At 53.3% G+C, this 21490-nt stretch overlaps 1 protein-coding gene across 1 annotated transcript in view; it reads right to left on the reverse strand.

The window, feature by feature from the left end:
• Positions 1 to 358: 358 nt before the first annotated feature.
• Gfra2 (GDNF family receptor alpha 2) overlaps positions 359 to 21490 on the reverse strand; it is a 92724-nt gene continuing 71592 nt past the window's right edge. Inside the window, exons 5-9 of the mRNA XM_004630628.2 lie at positions 13211 to 13320; positions 12287 to 12427; positions 10001 to 10173; positions 2365 to 2418; positions 359 to 1645 (exon numbers count right to left, since the gene is read on the reverse strand). Of these exons, the coding sequence (XP_004630685.1) occupies positions 1523 to 1645; positions 2365 to 2418; positions 10001 to 10173; positions 12287 to 12427; positions 13211 to 13320 (601 nt within the window). The 3' untranslated portion in view covers positions 359 to 1522. The remainder of the gene's footprint in view (positions 1646 to 2364; positions 2419 to 10000; positions 10174 to 12286; positions 12428 to 13210; positions 13321 to 21490) is intronic.

Consider the following 21490-nt stretch of genomic DNA (forward strand, 5'->3'; position numbering starts at 1 on the left):
TTCCTCCCCACCCGTCTCTTGCTTTCCCTTCCAGCCCAGGAACAACAGGCTCTGACCCACATGAGGAAGATGAAGCAGTTGAACAGGGAAAGGGGCCTCAAACTTCAGTACAGCAGGGAGCTCAAGCCTGCTGGGGAAAGCCATCTGCACTGGGAGCTCCACCCCTCCGCCCTCACTAGGACTTGTGGAAAAGGGACAAGCATGCACACACAAGCATACGCACATGCGTGAACACACACACACACACACACACACACACACACACACACTTCCCCAGGCCCTGAAGGGGCCCCCAAGTGGCACGGGGCCTGCTGGCAGAAGGCGCACGGCAGTGAGGCAGAAGGCAGCTTGCTTCCTAGTACATTTATTGGAGCCTCGGTTAAGTGAATGCGGATCAGGATCCCCCGCCACAGCCCCCTCAGCCCGCCTGGAGCGGGGCCCCAGGAGTCCATTTCCTTTTTTTTTTTTTTTTTCCATTATAGACAACATTATTAAAAAAAATAAACTTTACAATAATACATTTTCGCTCATCTGTGGGGTATTATTTCGATAGTTTCGTTTCTTAGAAAAAGGAAAGAAAAGGAGACCACAGGGTCTATGTATACGGGCGTGTATATACACCTATGCGGAGGAAGGAGCCTCGTTATGTACAGACAGCGGACACGTGTCTTGGAATGAGAAAGTCGAAGCAAGGAGGGGACAGGACTGAGCTCGAGAGACCAGGCGGCACTGTGACTCGTCCCACTGCGGTCTCTTCTGCGCCCCTCTGTGGCCCTTCTCCTAAAGGGAGCCCCACAAAATGGACCCAAAGAAACCAAGAAAGCCAGTAGCATCATATCTGACTTTAACATTCCTACCATGAAGAAGGAAAATGCAGCCCAGAGCTTGCCCCTAGGTCCCCCCACACTCTACAGTCAGGGGACTGAGCACAGCCAAGGGGTTCCCACTCCACACGCAGCCCCACCCAGCCACTGGAGGGCAGGAGGGAAGCAAATCATCTCCATCTCTGAAGCCAAGAGGACGGGCAAGCAGGCCCAGCCGGCCCACATGGCTGGCCTTGCTTCTCCGCTGACTGATGCCCACGTCCAGACCCTGGCAGGTCCTCAAAGTGAGCAGCTGGAGAGGGCAGCTGCAGGTGTCCTGACCCAGCCTGCACTGGTCACAGCACGATCCCTTCCATACCAGGGGTCTCGCCTTGGTCTCTTGCTTCAGAAGGGTTCAGAGATAAAAACGCTGGAGACAGCAAAGGGCATTGGTAGAGCCTGTGCCCTCCTCGGCACTAGACGTCCCCTCCCAGGAGACCCCTGGGCTGGCTCTCAGGCTGCCCGCCTGCTTGTCTGTTTGTTTAGAAAAGCTTCTCTAGAACAGAAACCTGGGAGAAAACAGGTTCAGAGACAAGGTGGGAAAAAAAATTTTTTTGCAAGGTGTGTGTGTGTGTGTGTGTGTGTGTGTGTGTGTGTTTCCATTTTCTCAGGCGGGAGTTCTGAAACTTGTAGAAATCTCTCGGTGCAGTCTCCAGCACCTACAAGGCCAGTCTCAGCATCAGGACAGGGAGCACAGTGAAGGCAGCCGTTGGTCGAGCTCTGTTGAGGCCTGAGTTCGGTTTGATCACCTTTTTGCTCCCTGGGATGATGTTTGTCGTGAGCTGAGTCCACAGCAGAAGCAGAAACAGAGAGAGAATGATGACACCACCATCAACAACAAGATCCATCCGCAAGGCTGGAACCACAACCCATGCCGCCTCCAGCCCCACCTCCAGGGCCACCCAGGGGACCCTCTCTGTCACTCAGAGGTGGAGCTGGGCTTCCACGGGGTTGCACAGGGCAGAAGGACAGGCTCTGAGCTCTCGGGCGCAGGATGTGGGCAGCACATTGCACTGATGCGGGAGACGTGAGAGGCCCAAGAGGAGAAGGTCTGGGGACTCGGAGGACCTGACTCTAGAGGGAATGTGGGAGGAGAAGGAGTCCACATTCTCCCCATTCCTAAGGCACAGGATGCCTCTTGCCCCAGAAGCCTGCCTGAGCTTCTCTCGCAGAACCTGACCTGGCCTCTTCTCCCCCAAGTTACCATCCTGGATCTGTTTGTCACACTGACTCCTTCAAGGGAAAGGCTGGGTCTTTATTCAGCTCTGTACCTTGTAAATATCATGGACCCAGCCCTGAGCAGATTTTAAAGAGTTAAGAAAGTGTGAAAGGGCCTCTGCTCAAAGCAGCCACTCCCTGGGGAAGTAGCTGCAGACTCTAGCTGCAGCCTTCATGCCTACTCAGGTCCAGGTGGGCCCAGCAGCCACGGGATTCGGGAGCTTTGCAGCAGCCAGCTCTGGGCCAGTCTCCTGCACCCCTCCCCTACTCTGCCCCCACTCACCTCTGTGAAGCACATGCTTAACTCTTTGGAGTTGTTGGTCTTCAGGCCCTGCTCCTGTGGGAGAGAAGACACGAGTGAGTCTAGTTCAATAGGCTTTTCGGGGCCAGGCCTTGTCCAGTGACTCAGACAAGGATCAGCCATTCCCTGTCAGCATTATGAAGCTAGAGCGCACAATGAAAAGCACTGGGTATATCCACCCAGCACAAAAGGCCCCTTCTGAGATCCTCAGCCATTAGCCTCTGAATTCTCCAAATTCCTGAGAACACAGTCCCAGGCCTTCCTCTCCTGTTCACAACATGGTGTAGCAATCAGCCACTTCTATGTATGTCTCTACACTCAGAGCTCTTCGAAGGCAGGAACCAAGTTTCTTTTCCTTGCATGGAGTGGTATTCAGCTTATAACAGAAATTCAATCAATGTTTTACTAGATGCATGCATGAATGAACACATGAATTGATGCTAGAGATCAGAAATGGCATCTGGGTGCCAGCTCCTGTTTGCCTCTGTTGCTAGAGTTTTATGGAAAAAGATCATAAGGCCTCACCTGAACTGAAGGAGAAAAAAGAGATGTGATCGATTAGCAATGTCTGCACTGGTGCATGTTAGGCAGATCCTGGGCCTTTTTGCCAGGCCATTCCCACCCCAAACAGATGTGCCGCACCTGGGACATCTTTGGAGAGATGAGGAATGGGAAAGAAAGCCTGGTGTGATGTCGGTTCCAGAATTCTCTACCCTGGCACAAATACAGGGAGGCTGTGCCTAAAAAACAGTCCTTTGTTAGCATTATCATAATAAAGATCCATGGGAACCAGCTGGGGATGCAGGGCCTCTACCCTGGCCTCCAATCACTTAGTTCCCATGGTACTTTCTGGGAAGTTCTGGCCACTAAAAGCAACTGGGAAGCCCAAAAACTTATGCCTAAATCATTGCTCTTGGACAGATGTATCAATAATGCCTTGGACATTAGAGGCATTCGACCACCCAGGACATCTGGTCAGCTAAACAAGGTCCCAGCTGTCACACAGAGACCCTGGCCAAGAGTAGAGTCATTGCCAATGGTGGAGAGAGGACCATAGTGATGGTTAGAGCAGCAGGAATGGAACCAGATCCTGCCTAGGAGGATCCTGCTCAAGACCACAACACTCATGTCTCCAAGTGCCAAGTTATAGCCCAGCCAACCCACCAATCATGTCCCTTGCACAAGAACTGGATCCTGGGACCATGGTGCCCCTCTAAGCAGAGGCATGACAGGCCACTGCAGGAACCAGAACATGACACCCACCTCAGAGGCCATGATCACTCTGTCCCACCTGCCCTCTCCCACCCCTTCACCAATTTGCATACAGTCACATCAGTCCCTACCTATGCCATGCCATCACCCAGCACCTACATGTATCTGCCATCACTTCCTGGTGTAGCTGTCTAATTGTGGCAGTGCTGTCCTGATCCTTTTCGGGTCTCTATCTTCCATTCCCCACAGTGCTAGCTAAAGATGGAACCCGTGGAAAATCACAGACGCAGACAGTCCCCCAGGTCTCAAGATCCTAGCCCACATCAACCAAAGCTGTTCCATTATTGTTTGTTCCATACAGTGAACTTAAGTATCATTTTTTTTAAAGTGTACTACTCAACAAAACAGTAAGACTAGCTATGCTCCAAAACAGGGCCAGCACAACATTCCACAATGGTGGATGCCAGCTCTCAGGCAGGTCCTAGGCTAGACACTGCCAGTTTAGCACAGTGCTACCCCAAGTTCGACCCACACAGAGTAGCCCACAAAGCCCCTGAGCCCCAAGCACAGCATGTCCTTCAGCAGCTCCACCAGGTGTGCAGAGATAGGATCTGAAGGCCGATGCCCCTGGAACACCTGGCCTAGGCCTGCATTCTGCTCCTGAGCGAGCAGGACCTGACAGGTTCCTCCCAACAGGGAGAGGGGCAGGGGTGCTGGCAGAGCTTACACAGGGAAGTCGAGAGGGGAGAACGAGACCCTTGAACCTCGGGACGTTTGAGTCAGGGCTGACCAGCCACAAAACTGGGTGCAGGGTACGCTGGGCCTCCAGTGCTGCTCTGAACCCTTCCTTCCAGTGCTGTCAGACTAGTGCATGGGTGTTTGTCAGCACAGACCCACTGCAGCCTTTCACTGTCTATACTACAGTACCCTAAAACTTGGGTGTCCAAAAAGCACAGGCCCCTCACCCACAGTCACTGGAAAATAGAATCATCAGCAAAAGGCTTGAGAGGCCAGAGTTCTGGACCCACACCGGACTCCTATAATGATGTGGGGCAAGTGTACTGAGCCTCAGTTTCCCTATCGAGTAAGGACAGACCTAACCAGCTACCCTGATGACAGCAGAGCTCCCCACAAAGCTAAGCGCTCACCACTCATTGCATGAGGCACAAAGCAGAGCCACGCCCCTTTTTCCACCCCAAGGCAGAGCCCAGGAGCAAAGCAGTGCAGAGGCCAGGAAGGAGCCAGGAGGTGATCCCCAGGTGGCCAGCCTCCTGCTCTCTGCCCAGCCTCTACAGCAGATTACAGCTTGGGATACAAAGGGGCCAAGAAGTCTCCACCCCACAAGATTTCCAGAAAACATGGAGCCGACAGTGCCAGCCTCAGTAACTTCACCTGACAGCCAACCTGGCCTTCGCCATGGGGGTGGCTGGCCAAAGGCTGACATTTCTGAAAGTGGCACATGCGTGGGGAGGTGCAGAGAAAGAAATTCCACCACCTGATTCAAGCAACCGGGGCTCAGACTCAATGCCTCCCTCCCTCACCAACTGGGGAGCCACCTCCCCTAAATAAGCCTCAGCCTTGCCCCTGAGAGCCTTGTAACTTCCAGAGAAATGGGGCTCACACCTTACCAGAGAAATAAGCCTCCATACAAGCACCTGTGGGCCTAAGATCCCAGCGAGGACAAAGGCCTTGAGTAGCCGCTGTCCTCTGGAGCCGTGACTCCTCAAGGCTGGCTCCACCTGGCTCTCTCTGCCTCTGTTACCCTTGGGGTACCCCAGGCCCTGCCCAGCCCCTGCTCTAAGGCTCTCAGCCCCTTGAGGTAAGTAGGATCAGGGCCTTTTGGGTGACAGCACCCCCAAAGGGACAGTCCTAGGCTTCTAGGATGGCAGGACACAGGGTTTCCCGCAGCGATCCCTGTAACACAGCAGCAGGCAGAGGGCCCTTGTGGGACAAGCTGACCCTATGGGTTGTGGACAGCATCAGGACAAAGAGGACAGCAGTAAGGCAAGTTTCATTCTAGAACTTTCTCCCACAGAGGCCCCTTTGCTCAGGAAATTGGAAGTTACCATCCTCTCGTTTGCTGCCAACCTCTGACTCTAACTGTCCCCTAAAGGCCAGGCTGGCAGTCCCAGAGCCTTGCCTGACTGTGCAGGTGTCAGTGACTAAGTTTAAGGCTGTCCAGCCAGATGGATGGCTCCCTGGTTCTCCCCATGTTCCCTGCTCTGTTCCTGGGCCCAACCTGTTTTCAGCCCTTGGCCTCCTGTCCCTCTGTATCCCCACCCCTGTGTCCTCCTTTCCTCCTCCATGACCTGGCCACATCCTATTTCTCACCTCCAGATAGAGTCCTGCAGACTCCAGCATCTCTCCCCTGCCAGCAAGTCCTCGCCTGCCCCTCCACCTGGGAAGCCCTCACGCTCTCCAGCCTGATCTTTATCCTTTCAGGCTGGAAGAGGTTTTCCCTTGTCATGACTCTTTGGTTTCCGCCACTCTCCTTTTAAAAAGCACCCTTCCTCCCCAGGACCTCACCTCACCTGTCCTCCAGGTGTGACGGTCTTCTCCCTCAGAAGCATTTGAGCGAGTCGTCTGTCCGTCGCAGGCGTATGAGGACCGGTATACTAAATGACTGAGCTTGTCAGCCTCAGGGCCCAGGACAGTAACACGTGGTAGGACTTTATGCCCCATAAATGAACACATGCCCTGACGGCCACTCTGTGCCACACTCTGTGCCACACTCTGCTGGGTGCAACACGCGCCCCACAGCAGAGAGCCGGGGAAAGAGACAGCGGTGGCTGCTCAAGCTGCTTCAGGCACAAAGTGACAGATGTTTTGGTAGCCCTCCCCCACCCCCAAACTGATTTCTAAATCTCCTGAGACGGGCACAGAATGAAAGTGGCTGGTGGAGACAAGGATGAGGGTCACTGGTGCTCCCCATTCTTAGGAAAGGCGAGTGTCCCACTGATCTCAGGGAACACACAGACTGATGTTTGGATCCCAGAGCAACCCAAGGGGAATGTCAGAAATGGGCGAGCAGGCCATGGCCAGGCAAAGCCCTGACCACCGCCATTCTTCCTTCATCTGCACCGTACGCCCTGACTGAGGTGTTACCACAAGACCAAAAGCCTCCAGACCAATCTTCTCACATCTTCAACACCAGCTGTCTGCACCCTGCCCTTTCCCCACTGTATGTACCCAGAGGGCATCCAGAAGAGGCCAGGCACTGGGCACACAACTGCTGAGAAGATACCCAGACCCTGTGTGAGAAGCCAGCAGCAAGCGCCAGCATACAAACAGGCTGGGGACTCAGTTCTGCTCTAACCTAGGCAGCGCACCCACTCTGTGCCAGGCCTGTGAACCTGGCTCTGCAGGGGACACAGGAGGAGGACGTTCCACCCAGGCTTCCAGGGACCATGGCCCAGGAGGGAAGAGAGCACAGATGATGGGGCTGATGCTGATGAGGCAAAGAAGGAACCCACAGCAGGCAGAGGAGAGTTTGGCTTGAAGAATCAAGAAGGACAATGCCAAGAGGGGACAGGTGGGGAGGACTCGCCAGGTACAGGGGTGTGGGGGGGGGAGCAAAGGCCTGTGGTGCAAAGCAGTTGGGGTGTGCCCAGGCCAGTGCTTGGCTCACACATCAGGCCCATTCCACAGAATGCCTCCCCTCCTCAGACTCCAGAAGCAAAGGTTTTGGGTGAGTGCCCAAGGCAGGCCTGCCTCCCAGATCCCCCACTGGGACAGACAGAAGGGTGGACATTCACCCCAGATACACCCGTGGGCCAGCAGGAGAAAAGCCCAGGGCAGCACCTCAGACCCAACCAGGTGCTCTCCAAGTTCCAGAGAGCCCTGGACAGACGCACAGCCATGAGGAGCAGTTCTCACAGCTGGATCTGAGGTTACACCAGAGCCAACTCGGCCATGGTGGCTCCCATGGTGCCTCAGGATGCCCGTGCCACAGCCCTGCCCAGTGGACCGCAATGGGAATGAGAGTTCTTCGGTCCAACATCCGCCCACTGCAGGAAAGTCCTTTGAGGGGAACAGATCTGAGAAGACAGCACAAGCTACCCAGGGCCCCACTTCTGGGCTTTGCCCAGCTACCAACTGGCTGTAGGACTTTGGACAAGTAGCTGGCCATACTGTTCCTCCTGTTCCTTGGGTTCAGGATGGGGATCTCACTGAATCCTTCCAGTCTTAACATCTAGAAATCCACAAGGCCCGACTAGGCTGCCATCTCTGGGAGACCTTGAGCCTTTCCCAAGGAAAGAGGAAGACAGAACTAGGAAAAATGATCTTGCTCTCTGTATGCCGTATCTGGAGTACATAGCTCCCCCAACCCAAGCTGCAGCTTCCTGTATCTGCTCTAAGGTCCCGTCCCATGGCCAGGGGTTCCTATAATTCCCAAGGGCTCCATTAGGATACCCCACAGTCCATCAGAGACATTCCAAGCTGTCAGAGCTGACAGACAGAAGAAGGGTACAGGCTGAGGTGAGGCAGGGCACCCACCCCCCTCCCGCTGAGCTAGAGCAGGGCTGAGGGTTTACTCACACCACGTTCTACCACCTGGCATGGTAAAGCAATTGTTCATTGACTCATTAACAGGCTAAACAGGATCAGGGCCTTCCCCTTACACTGTTATGAAGGCACTGGGGAGAAGTAGCAAGTGGGGTCTCTTCTGAGAATCTGATTCACTTCCTTTTGATGACCATCACCAGAGACCATGGCAGACAGCCTCCCCAACCCACAGGAGCTGCTAACACCTAACACTAGGGCAGTATCCCTCAGTTTACGAAGGATTTTTATAACATCATTTCCCACACAGGTCACCTATCCATCATGGCTCCTGGGACCCAACCAAGACTAAGATAAGGCCCCAGACAGAGCCTGCAGAAAGCCGGGAAGACAACAGCAATGCTGGTTTAGCAACCTGCTGAGAAACAGCAGGAAAAAATAGGACTTGGGGTCAAAAGTACAAAAAGGGACACAGTGGGGGCTTTGAACTTCTCTGGGGCCACAAGGAATCCCAGAAATAATGTGGGCAAGGTGGGAGATCCTCCTGGCTGGTCAGCGTCTCCTCACCTGCACTGGTCCGGAGGGGCACTGGACATAGGGTTCTCTGTGGGAGCCCGTTAAGGCCCAAGCAGTTAGGCAGACCTTGCCAGACCATGGTCACCTGACCTGAGGACCTTGAAGGCTAGCTGTCACTAGGCAGGGGGCCCCACCAGAGAGTGCAAGGGGCACTAGGAAGAGAGCTCCCTAACCAGGTGGGCACATGCACTGTGCTATGATGGATGCCCAGCAGCGCCCTGGTCAAGTCCACCCTGGCAGCATGAGCAGCAGACACTGCTGATCCTAGTAGCTTATCTCCCATCCATATGGGTGGGGGGCCCACAGGGACACTGTTTCACACCACCCAGGTTTTGGCCCCCCACAACCCTGCACAGGCTGAGCCACTACTGATGTCCTTCAGACCCCACAAACTGCCCAGCCCCTGTGCCCGCCATCCATGACCTCGCCACTCCCTCCCTCTCTGCTCTCCCCCATATGCTGACCTAAATTCTTTGTCTGAGGCATGTGTGAGTACATGTGTGTATGTGTGTGGCCTGCCTAACCAATCTCTTCAGCAGAGAACGTACTACAGCCCATGGTGCAACAGTTGGTGGGCAGCTGAGAGGAATGAGAGGCTGAGCAGGAGCCCAGGCTGCACCTCCATGGCACCACATGTCCTCTGTCGTGGTACTGACTGGTGCTTATTTCACTGTCTAACCCTCAACAAGACCACAGAACCACAAATCCAAGACTGTGACATCCTCACCCATCAAGGTATACCCAGAAGATCATACCATATAACCTGTGGAGCATGAGTAGGTGGTGGGTGAGTGGGTGGGAGGGTGGGTGGATGGATGGATGGATGGGTAGGAGGGTGGATAGAAAGTTGGATGTTCAGACAAACAAATGAAACTCAGGGCCTTTGGAGTCAGATGTAGGTTTGAAATGGTATTCTACCACCAGTCAGCTATGTGATCTTAGATATATGATCTAACTGCTCTAAAAAAAAAAATACCAATATTTCACTGAGTAGGAATTCAATGTGACAGGAAGAGAAGGGTCTAGCATACTACCTGGCAATTAGCAGACAGCTGGTAAATTGGAACCATGACATTACTCATGCACCCCTGTGGTGTCTAGTACAATACTGTGCTGTAACAGGTGTTTGACACTTGCAAGGTGACTTCCTAAATGACTGAACAGACAGAGAGCAACCCCACCAGCTCCCCACTGCCTGTTGGGTCCCTGACCTAAAGGAGGACTGTCCTTGGCCCCCTGAATGGGCCTCACACGGGTCCTAAGACCACAGTGTTCCTCCAGACTCTCAGTGCACTCTGGCTCCAGTTCCAAGTGGCAGAACCCTCACCTGGACAGATGTGCAAGTGGTGATGACACTGGTCCCCAGGCTGGTGCTGTCACTCAGGTCATCTGGCAAAGAAGGAGTCTTCTCCACCCGAGGGGGCTGGGTGGCCTGGAATGAGGGGCTCTTGGGGGACACGTTCACATCTGTGCCATTGCCAAAGGCCTGGATGGCATTTCCTTGGGAATGGAGGGACAGACACATAGGCAGATCAGGACCTGCTTCCATGGCTTCTACCCCCTACCCTCCCTGACTGCCCTTCCCTGGGATGACCCAGACCCTGGGGACAGACGGTAGCACATTGCATCTACTTCAGAGCTGCAAAAGTTCACATCTAGAGGGGAAAGTGACTGGAGGAGGTAGGTAAAGACTTAAACCAGAACAGAATAAATGCACGTGACAAGGACTGTCTCAGAGGAAAAGAGAGAAAGAAGGAAGAGTGAAGGGTGATGGGCAGCAGGCTGGAGGCGGCAGGGTCATGCGAAGAGCAGCCGAGCCCGCAGTGCTGCAGACCCTCCTGGGAAAGCTTCGCCCATGCCCAGCTTCCTGAGCACAGGTTGTCCCACTCAGTTGCTGTCCTGAGTGCTTCCAGGTCCCCACTGTTGGCATCTCAAGGGCGCCAGACTAGCCGTGCTCCCTCTCCACACCATCAGCTTCCCTGGGGCAGCATCTCCAATACCATGCTGTCGGCTGGCACTAACTCACTGGAGGTCACCGTGACTATGCTCTGTCCCTAAGACTCGATCCTACAGAAAAACTTTCACCTGCATGTCCCAAAGGCACTTCACAATCCTCCTGTCTACACCTGGACCAGGCATCTCTCCCCACCACTGCCAACAATTCCTGCCCCCATGATGCTAATCCTGAAGATGTCATCTCTGTCTACCCAGGGCCCCCAAGAAAGAAACCCAGGGGCCAGGGAAGCACTGCCCCATGGTGCCTCCTACCCACTCACCAGCAGTTAATTAAGGCCACCTCCTCCTGAAGATCCCTGCACTCACTTGTCACCATTCCCCTCCCACTGTTCTGTTCACAGCCGTCATTGTCCTCTCCTGTGAACCTCACTGCAGCCTTCTTATGAGACTATTACGGAGCCTCTGATCAGAATCATACCCTCATTGCCAGGGACCTCCACAGCACAACCTGGCAGCCACCCCATACCCAATGCCACCTGCAGGACGCAAAACTCCAAAGCCTTCAGGTCTTCAAGAGGAGGACACCCGCTATCTGTCCAGATAACTGTCACTCCAGTCATCTGTAGCACTAGGTAGCAAGACCAAGTAGTTTGCATTTAGCAAACTCATCTTCTGCATATGCCTGGACCCTGCCAGGACAGACCAGAAGCTCCTGGTCCCTTCAACTGACCAACACCCAACTGTCTTCAAGGGATACAGCTTCTAAGAAGTCTGCAGGCCACCCTCTCCTGGTGGGTGTGGTGGCCCCACCCGAGTCCCTGAAGAATTCCATGCAGAACTCCACCCTCAGACTCTTCAACATGTACTGGGATCACAGGAAACCCTCAGCGTACCTCCACCAGGCTGCCTGTCCTCGATGCCAGGCCCTGGAACATCTACCTCCAAACCCCCAGCATCAAGCAGAAAGAAAGAAGATGGATGGACAGACAAGATGAAGGAGAAGAAAAGAAAGGAAAGGGGGAAGAGACCTGAAGACAGAGTGTCCAGCAAGGGGTGTCTAACTGCAAAGCTCACAGCAGACTGGACCTGACCATAGCTTCACTCTCTCCAGATTTTGGATGAGTCATTTAAAAGAAAGTCACAGATTCCAGGAAAAATACTTGTTGAAAGGAAAGGTGGCCGGTGTCTGAGAGCCTCATGGGAGGGCTCAGTCTCCAAAGGAACCTGGGTGAAGATGTCAGTAGAATAAAAACCTGCCAGGGGTGGTGACACATGCCTAGAATCTGAGCACTTGGGAGGCTGAGGCAGGAGGACTACTGTGATTTTGAAGCCAGCCTGGGCTACATGATGAGTTCCAGCCAAGAAGAACCATATAGCGAGACCTTGTCTCAAAAACAAGAATAACAAAAAACTTTGCCCTTGGCTTGACACAGGCTGAAGGACTCTGGTGATAAACTGAAGCAGGTCCACTGGCAGCCCTATTATGAATCTCCAAGTGCTCAAGACCTAGGGCCCCTGCAGATGGCACCCATGGTAGCCACCCAAAGGAAGGAGCAACGAACAGCGAGGCAGGCGAGTCCAGGTCCCCTCCCAGGTAGCAGGCAGGAAGCAGGGTGTCCTGGGCACCTGGGGGTGGGGAGAGCGCTCCCTGACTCACGGAGGCACGGGTTCTCGGTGAAGTCCCTCAGGAACTTCTCACACTCCTCCTCCATGTTCCCACTGCCACGACAACTGCACCAGGGTGACACCACAATGCTGGTGGGGCTGGAGTCCACATAGTTGGGGGTCATATCAAACCCTGGACAAGGAGAGAGGAAGTGAAAGGAGAGAGGAGCTGGAGGACCTTTCCTCTGAGCCCCCAGATGTCAGGCACAAGAGGATGGGGAGTCCCTCTGCCCCCAGTAGGCACATGCATGCAAGCACACACACACACACACACACACACACACACACACATACATGACACGCCTTGGCATCCTAACTGAACACTATTACCCCAGGGACCTCACAATCTGCAGGAACAAAGGGCCAAGGTTTCAAGGCCACCAGGCTCCTCACCACTGGGATGGCAAGGAAGACCCTACAGCCCTGCCTGTCCCAGACAGCATCCTTGCTTTTGCCCTCACCGCACGTAGACAGTGCTTGGCTCCAGAGTCAGGGAGGCGAAGATGCCCAGCCTGTGTCAGGTCCCAGAGCTGGCATCTACCAGCCGGCTCAGCCTGGGCAAGCTATTCCACTGCTCTACCCTCGTTTTCCCATCTGTAAAGTGGAGGTACATACACCTCTCTAGTAAGGCATGCACAGAGAACCCAGGAAGACATGACCTAGGATGTCAGAACTGTGCAACACATGTCTCCTTTTCTTACTTCCAGAGGATTAAAAGGCCTCTGGGGCCTTCTCCAACCCTCTTTCATAAAGAGCTGGCCCTCCTTTAGTCCCCCAGAAAGCTCTATCTGAATCTTCTGCATAGAAAACTGAGCTCAGCCTGACTCCCACCAGCTCTGAGCTGGACCATAGCACCTGCCCTGCGATGCTGGGACAGCAAGAGGTCTCAGCAAGCGCAGATGATGCCGGAGCTTACCGATCATGCCTGCGTAGGAGCCCAGGCATGCCTGGTAATTGTCGGCAGGGCAGGTGGTGAGTGTGCGGTAGGAGGCTCGACAGTTGGTGTGGAAGTCCGCCAGCCGGGACCTGTCGGGAGGAGAACACAGGAGATTAGGGTGGTGGCCTTCATGTCTCCTCTGCCCAGCCAGAGGCAGAGTGGCTCCCCACTGCTGCTCCCCCAGATGGGCTGAGGATGCTAGGAAGAGGGGCAAGAGACAATGGGGGACCAAATGTTGCGGTCCCTGAGCTGGGAACAAGCTGAAGACAGAAAAGCCCAGGGACAAATGACAAAAACAGCCACCAAGGGATAGCAACGCCATGCTCACAGTGGCTCTGTCCATGTGAGAAGGGCCCCAGCTGGGTGAGCAGAGGCCAGGGCCAGGGCAGGAAAGCTGGGCTCTGCTTTCTGCTGGGCCACACTGTTAGGTGATATCACCCAAGCTCTTTGACACATCGCTCTTCCCACTTGAGAAGTGGGTCCAATAATCCTCACCTCAGACACCTCATAGGATCTGTGAGGTTCAAAAAAGCCAGCCCCAGAGAAGAATCTCTTCAAAGCCACCGCCCAGGCACTCCTGCCTGGCTCTTGGGTATCACTCTGCCTACTTTCCACCACCTCCCCAGCCCCTGGGCAGCACCACCCTTGTCCTTCCCTGTGGACTGTAGCAGGCCACCACCGATTCCCCTAATGCTGCAGCTTATCCACTGTGCATGGCTCAGTGCTCCCTACTCAGCCAAGAGCTGCTTCAAGGCCACGCCTCTCCCCTGTCCCCAGCCCCAGAGCTGGGCAAAGGGCAAAGCATGTTACACAAGCACCAAACATCCAAGTCTAGCACTCACGATGGCCCGCATTCCTTCTTTCTGGCTGGGGCATAGACCTCTCTCACCCACCATGACAAGCAGTAATCACTGACTCCTACAAGTGAGCATCTTTGGCTTGTGGCCTCTGTGTCACATCCACTAAGTCTCATGCAGCTCTGAGGACTGGTGACAAGGACTTGTTCATTGCCCCAATAGCGATCGCAGAGCAGGACCTCAGAAGCCACTGTCAGCCAGGAACACTAGGAGCACCAGGTCATCTGGCTCCTCAAACAGGCTCTCGCCACACAAGTAACCACACCAAGCAGCCCTCAAGTCCAACCCAAATTCAGCTCCTATGGGTCTCCGCTGAAACTGTGGCCCATTTGAAAAAGGCACATGTGGAGAGACAGGGACAAGAGGCTGAGAGACACTGAGCTGGCTTGGGTGAGGAGAGAGCCCAGGTTTCCTGGGAGGGTCTGGGTGCCCATCGTGTGAGCCCCAGGGCACCTGGAGAAGTCTGTCCACTTCCAGACAAACTCTATTTTGCCTGGATGCCCCACCATGCTGGAAGACAGTGTGGGAGGTGGGCCACTTCTGCAGACATCTGACCCCTCTGAGGCCTCATGCAGGTGCCTCAAGCCCTGCAGCTGATGGAAGGTCACAGAATCCAGGAACAGGCGCTCTCAGCTTGGCCCTCTCACTGCTGACCATGGGCTTGCCCCTTGCTGCTCAAGCCCTTGTGCTCCTTTTTATCAAATGAATAAAAAGGACTCTGGGTTTATCACTTCAATGGCAGCTTCCTACTTTGAGAAGGTGAAAAACTCCTAAAGGAGAATGGCGAGAAGGGCCGCCAACACCACCACTGCGTCACACATCTTAAAATGGTTAACATGGTAAGGTTTGCATTGTTTTGCCACCGTGATTTCTTTTAAGATGGTGCCTTCCTAGCCAACTTCACCATTCACCCCTCACAAAAATCTGGTGTCAGACATGCAATTATGATCCCATTTGACACATGAAAAAAACTAAGCCTCTCAAGACTCAAACTCAGAACTGCAGCAGCAGGCGGATTCTTGGCAGGCCCCAAGCTCATGTCTGGAAATGAGGGTCCTGGGCCTTGGAGGACACTTTCAGAGTCCTCCCTCTGCCCCTGTGTGAATGCAATGTCACCTTCCACAGAAAAGGAGCAGGAAATGTGCAGTCACCCCTGCCCTCCTCCCACCCTCTGTGTCCTCACTGCCCAGCCCCGAAACAAGAGCAGCGCTTCCAGCCACATCCCTGCCTCCTCAGGACAAGACTTGCCCTTGACCCTCAAATCCAGTGTCTGTCCCACTCTACAGGGGGACAACTGGGAGAAGGTAGGGTAGAAGGGCAGGTGGCCTCTGCCCGTGTCCTCAGCCTTTGGAGACCTAACAGCTAGGCTGGGAGGGGGCGGGGGCTGATGGCATTTGGAGACAAAGCAAAATCTGTCCTGAGATGAACCAAGCCCATCCAAAAGAATCCTGAAGCCTCTGAAACCTGGGGAGCTGTGACTATGGCCTTGTCACAAATAAGGTCCCTGAAGATATAATCAAGTTAAGATGAAGTCGGTAGATTAGAGGGCCCTATGTCCAGTGGCCGGTGTCCTCCTGAGAGAAGAGACACAGACACACAGAGAATGCTTTATGTTAATAGATAGAGGCAGAAAACAGACAGATACATCCACAAGCCAGATAACACCAAGGACTGCCAAGCTCACAGAAGCTGCGAGAGAGAGAGGCATGAAACAGATTCTCCGTTTGAGCTTTGGAGACAGCACGGCCCTGCCTTGATTTTAGCATTCTGGCCTCCAGAGCTATGAGAGGAGATTTCTGTTTCAAGCCGCCCAGCTTCTGGTACTTTCTTACAGAAGCCACAGGAAACAACAGCAACACTTTTGAAGATAGCACTGCTTGGTTGTGCCCATGGAGAGTGTGATCAGGCGCCATTACTGAGCAGGGCTGCAGGCGAGTGAGGCAAAGCCTGGACGCAGCTCCTGCAGGGTGCAGCTCCTGCAGACAGGGATGAGATGGGCCCTATCCAGCCGCACTTGCTCCTGCTACGTGACTGACAGATGGAAGGTGGGAACAGCATAGACGTAGACACGGTGTCAGAAGGGAAGGCTCCCACCTCGGAGCTGTGGGTGGGACCTAGAGTAACCTCAGCACAGGCAGAATGGGCACTACATTCCTCCCAGGCTCTCTCACACACGCTGTCTGATTAGCTCTTTATCACAGCAGCCCTGTGTGCAGATAGGCAGATGCAACCCTCCCATTTGTGAACTGGTACAGTAGTTAGCTTTCTCATCACTAGGACATGATACGTGACAAATACACAAGTCAAAAGGGATGTAGTCCACAATCAGCTGGCTCTACGTGGCAGGACTGTCACAGCGGAAGGGTGTGGTGAAGCAGAGCTGCTTGGTTCCTGGTGGCTGGGAGACAGAGGCAGGGAATGGTACCAGAGAGACAGGTACCAGATATAGTTCCCAGGGGACCCAGACACACCCAGAAGTGGGCTTTCATCTTTAATCTCTTGAGTGGCTCGCAGGCCAATCAAGTTGACAGCCCACCTTTCTTGTGACAGTAGAGGACACTGAGCACTACAGGTAGCACAGCCACCCAGAGCCACACAGCTGCAGCAGGAACTGAGCGCGACCCCGTGACAGATGCTCTATCCTCTCCACCTCTGGCCACTCACCAAGGAGCCCCTCTGGTCAGCCCTTTGGATCTGGGCTCTGTCCTCGGCTTGTTTCCTGTGCTCCTGCCTCTCCTCCTGATGCCTGGCTTCTCTGGGACCCATAGGGGACATATTCCGGATTCCCTAAAGGGCTGTTGCCACCTTCTCCCTGCACATGACCTCTTCCATCTGTAGCCTGTGCAGCTGGTGACATTTTGAGAGATCCTTTGAACGGTGGGCCAGCCAAAATCCTCTAGCTCTTGAGTGCAGAGCCAGAGGGGTGCAAGGTGCCCTGTGCCTCTGGGGGTTGGGGCCGTTTGGCAAGCCCCCAACACATGAAGGCTGAGCTAGGCCCTGCTGTGGCAGACAATACTGTCCCGCAGGAGTAAGCCAACAGCGACTCCTTGCCTGCGGCTTGGAGCAAGGGCCCTGGAAGCCAGGCAATGCACACGAAGCCCCTTCTCTGGACTGCAGGTGACCCCCAGGCAACAGCACGGTCTCACAGCTGCACAGTGCCTACTTCCTTCCCAGCAGGCCTGAGAGTGATGCTGAGTGAAGGGAGACGGCCATGGGCTTAGAGCAGCACACAGTAAGGGGAGGGCAAAAGCAAGGCAGGCGAGTGGCTAGGCCTTCTGTTCATCCATTTCACCATCCTCAGCACCAAGGCGTCTTGGCAGGCGAGAGTAACAAATGGAGCCATTTAGGAGGTTGCTATGGCCAGGGCTCCAGGAGGCCTTTGATTGCTCAAGCTTCTCTCCGCCTCTCAAAGTGCAGTGAAGTCCACAGTAGCAGGCTCTCTCCGTCAGCATCAGAGACCAAGTGGTGTCAATTTCCTTTAAGGCCTTGACACATTCCAACTCCAACCACAATGGGAACTGGCTGCACAAATGCTCCAGCCCATTCCTGGTGGGCACCATTCTCCAAGGCAAATGTTACCCTTTCATAATCTGTGGCCAGCCGGCTGGTACGCCTGCGCCGTCTCTTGGCCAGATGTCACTCTTTCCCCCTACATCAGGAGGCCACTGGTCTGCTGGACTCCACTTCTGCAGCCAAGAGCAAACCTTTCCTGGATCAGCCCCATCACTTTGCAGACTTCCGCCTTTAAAACCCCAGAACAGAAGCAACTTCAAGGAAGCATAAGAGGGAGAGATCGGTGAACAAATAACCAGAGAGAGGAAAGGTGGAAAGCCAGCACGAGAACCAAACGGTGCCCAGCCAAGTGCCTCCCCACCGGGATGGAGACGAGGCTGCCAAGGGAGCCCAGGGCAGCGCGGCTTCAGTCCAAGGAGCACAAGCCCTCTTGGGCCCGTTGTCCCAGCAGCTGCAGCCCATTCAATCACAGAAAAGCAGCAGCAGGCGAGAGAAAAACATCTGACCCCCAATTTAATGAAAAGGTTACCATATTAAAGGCAGAAGGTCCAGCTAGTTGGAATTCTAAATAAATGATGAATTTTAATAGTTCATCTGGGCCATATTTAAACTAAGCCATTTTCTGGATCTTGTATTCAAACTTCACTAGGCCTCTGACATTGTGATTTTCTTTTAAGCTCTGCCAACCCTATTTGATGAGCACAGGTGTCCTCAGCCAGGGGAAAGGGGCAGGGCTGGGCACACAAAGAGCAACCCACAGAGCACAAATCAACCAGATCTGGGGGAGGAGTGACTGTCTCTAAGGCAGCAGTTCGCAAAGTGCAGTCCGCAGGTGAACAGGATCAGCAGCAACCAGGGGCTACCCGAAATTTGAGTTTTCAAAGCTCTATTCACAGCGTGCAAGGCCAGAAACTCCAGGGGCGGGGGCAGGGGCAGGGGCAGGGGCAGGGGCAGGGGCAGCGGCCCACTGTAGCAAGCCCTGCAGGCGATTCATAGCAGGCTGCGGGTCAGGGAAGCAGTGACCAGCACTGCTGTCAGAGATGGGCTTGTCGGCACCTTTTGAGCCCTGCTCTCTGCTTTCAGATTTAAACACGCCAGCTATGGAAGGAAGGAATGCCTGAAGCCATATCCCAAGAAGGCTGTGGCTGCATCTAAAAACTGCACACATTTTGTGCATGCACACTCACACACACACACACACACACACACACACATATCCCCACAGTGCTACACAGCTGCACTTAGATATACCCTTCTCGGTGCCAGACTTTGGTCTTAGCCAGGAGAAACAGCACAAGCCCCTGTGTACCTGTTATTAGTGAAACTCTTCCTTTGCCCATGCTATAAACAGCTTCCTAGACATACTTCCCAAATTTCACTGGCTTAGAATAATATCAGAGGGGCTGGAGAGATAGCTTAGTAGAATAAGCACCTGCCTGGCAAGCACAGGGTCCTGAGTTCAATCCCAAGACCTGAAGAAAAAAAGAAGAAGAAGGAGAAGGAGAAGGAGAAGGAGAAGGAGAAGGAGAAGGAGAAGGAGAAGGAGAAGGAGAAGGAGAAGGAGAAGGAGGAGAAGGAGAAGGAGAAGGAGAATATTGGGATGAACGACTCCCAGAAAAGTGCTAGCCAGTACATGGGATTTTTGGTCTAAGGTTCTCCTCAACTTTCCCAAATTCCTACTTACCAGACTATCTATACCTGCTCTATGGCTACTATAAAAATCTATGGATGTCTATTGGTAGAAGAAGTCAGAAGGAGGAAGAAAGGGAGATAACATTATTTGAGGGCCTACTATGCATCTGCCCAAAGCTGTTACTTAATTTTCTGAACAACCCTATAAAGTAAACATAGTTCACGGTGAGGGCACAGAAACTCAGCCTGTCATCACAGCAGTCACCTGACTGGCCAGACACCTGCCCAAGAAGCTGTGGCCACTTCCGCTGCCTGGGGCAAAGGAAGAGGGCGCTGGAATATTTCATGGAGGGGAATAGGGACAATATGATCATCCCTCCTCCCCGCCACATCCTGCAGGTTGTCACCACTGTGTTTATGAACCCAAGGAGTAACCTGTATTCCTTCTTCTCTATGTAGCAGAGATTCATTCTTTGCCACAACAGTTCCCCTGGGGGCAACCTGGTGGAAGGGGTCTTGCTCCTCTAGATGGGCAGTTCTAATGAAGGCCATCCATGGTCTGTTGGGCCCAGGAAGACACTGACCCAGCCGGGGCCAATCCAGGACCCTTCCCACAACCACCACACCCCAGGGATGAGGAAGTAACCCAACCTGGACTCCTCGCCCAACGTTTTCCTAATGGAGCAGGCAAACTAGAACACTTCTTTCTGCAGATTATAAGACACCCAGGTGTAGGTACAGACATACGGGACCATAATTCTGGCTTCCTGGTCACAGTGAGAACATACCCCTAAGTAACCTGCAGAGAGAAATAAAATTAGGTGACAAGGAGAAAGAGTCTTGCTTGTGCTTGAATTATGGGATACACTCCTGCCCTTTGTATATTTTATTATGTAAGCTAATCAATTCCTTTTTTATTTTTCCTAACCCAGTTGTTTCTGTCATTTAAAGCAAGAAAAAAATATTGACTACAACTCAGCTTTATTTGCTAATATTCCATGACCTTCTCTGTCTGAGTTCTAAGTAACCAGAAAAAAAAGCACACTATGAAAAGGTCACAGGCCAAACACCAAATCCACAGTCTGTGTAAGCCATGCAAACGCATGGGGACAGGAGGAGGGCTTCCACAACAGCCACTCCAAAAACAGGTCTGATCAACAGCCAAAGATCAGATTCCTGCAGGAAGACCGTCCTGGCACACCTGGGACTCTCTCCTCTCCTGTCCCAGTTTACCTAAGAAAGAACAGCTCAAACAGAAGTCAGCACCAAGGAAAGCTACATCACTACCGAAAATGACAAGGATGTGAATTGTGTCACTATACAAAAAATTTAAACATGAAATGATGTTAGGGGATTAAAAAGCAAAAGCCAGTACGATTTATGCCCCCTGGTCACAAATAAGGAAGATGTTAAACTATGAACCAAGGAGTCTCCAAAGGAAATTTCAAAAGATGCTAAGGAAAGAAGTTGTTCGTTACATTCTCTTTTAACAAAGTTGCTTGAAGGTTGTAATTATCTCTTGAAGTTTAGGTAAAGAAGTCTCAAGAATCCTGGGCTACTATCAACAGTGACTGTCCTAAGCCTTCAGTTAAGGAGAATGTTACTGGTTCTGGAAGCTTCAGTAAATCCAACTGCCCTCAGTCCCAAGACAAAGAAGCTGAGAGAGAAAAGCCCCTATTTTTAGGCAGACCTGACTACTCACCCCTGACAGCCCCAGTGCCAGAGAGCCTACAAGCTAGAGAGCCATCTGGGGCCAGCCCTGCAGAGGGCTGCCAAGCCCTTGAGGGAAGGACACAGACCTCAGGGCCGACCCCCAAGTAGAAATGCTTGATTGCCTTCCTCAGTAGCCCTGTGTTCTTCGAGAACCCCTGAGCTCCTGCCCAAAGCCCAAGCACAGAACAACGTCCAATCAGGACATCTGATTTCTGATGTCACATCTAGGTAGCCTTGGCTTGGCTACTCACGAGAAGTGTTCCTTTGGGTGGCCGCTGAATGAGGCAGCCGTTATCTCTCTCTCTGCAAAGCAGAGGCAATGATGGATGGTACTTACCTTATGTAACCCCGAAGACTAAATGAGATCTCTGATGAGGAAATACATGCGAGCACTGGGCAGTGCCCAGCACACCGAGTGGGTGGCTGGGGCTCGGCCAAGGATCAAGCAAAAGGACATCACACCTGTGACTATTAATAAGCACCTCCCATGTTAAAAGAGGGTCATACCAAGCGCTTTCGTTATCACCCCAAGGTACCCGGACAA

Source organism: Octodon degus, unplaced genomic scaffold (genome assembly GCF_000260255.1).
Source record: "Octodon degus isolate 3935 unplaced genomic scaffold, OctDeg1.0 scaffold00036, whole genome shotgun sequence".
Taxonomy (NCBI): Eukaryota; Metazoa; Chordata; class Mammalia; order Rodentia; family Octodontidae; genus Octodon; species Octodon degus.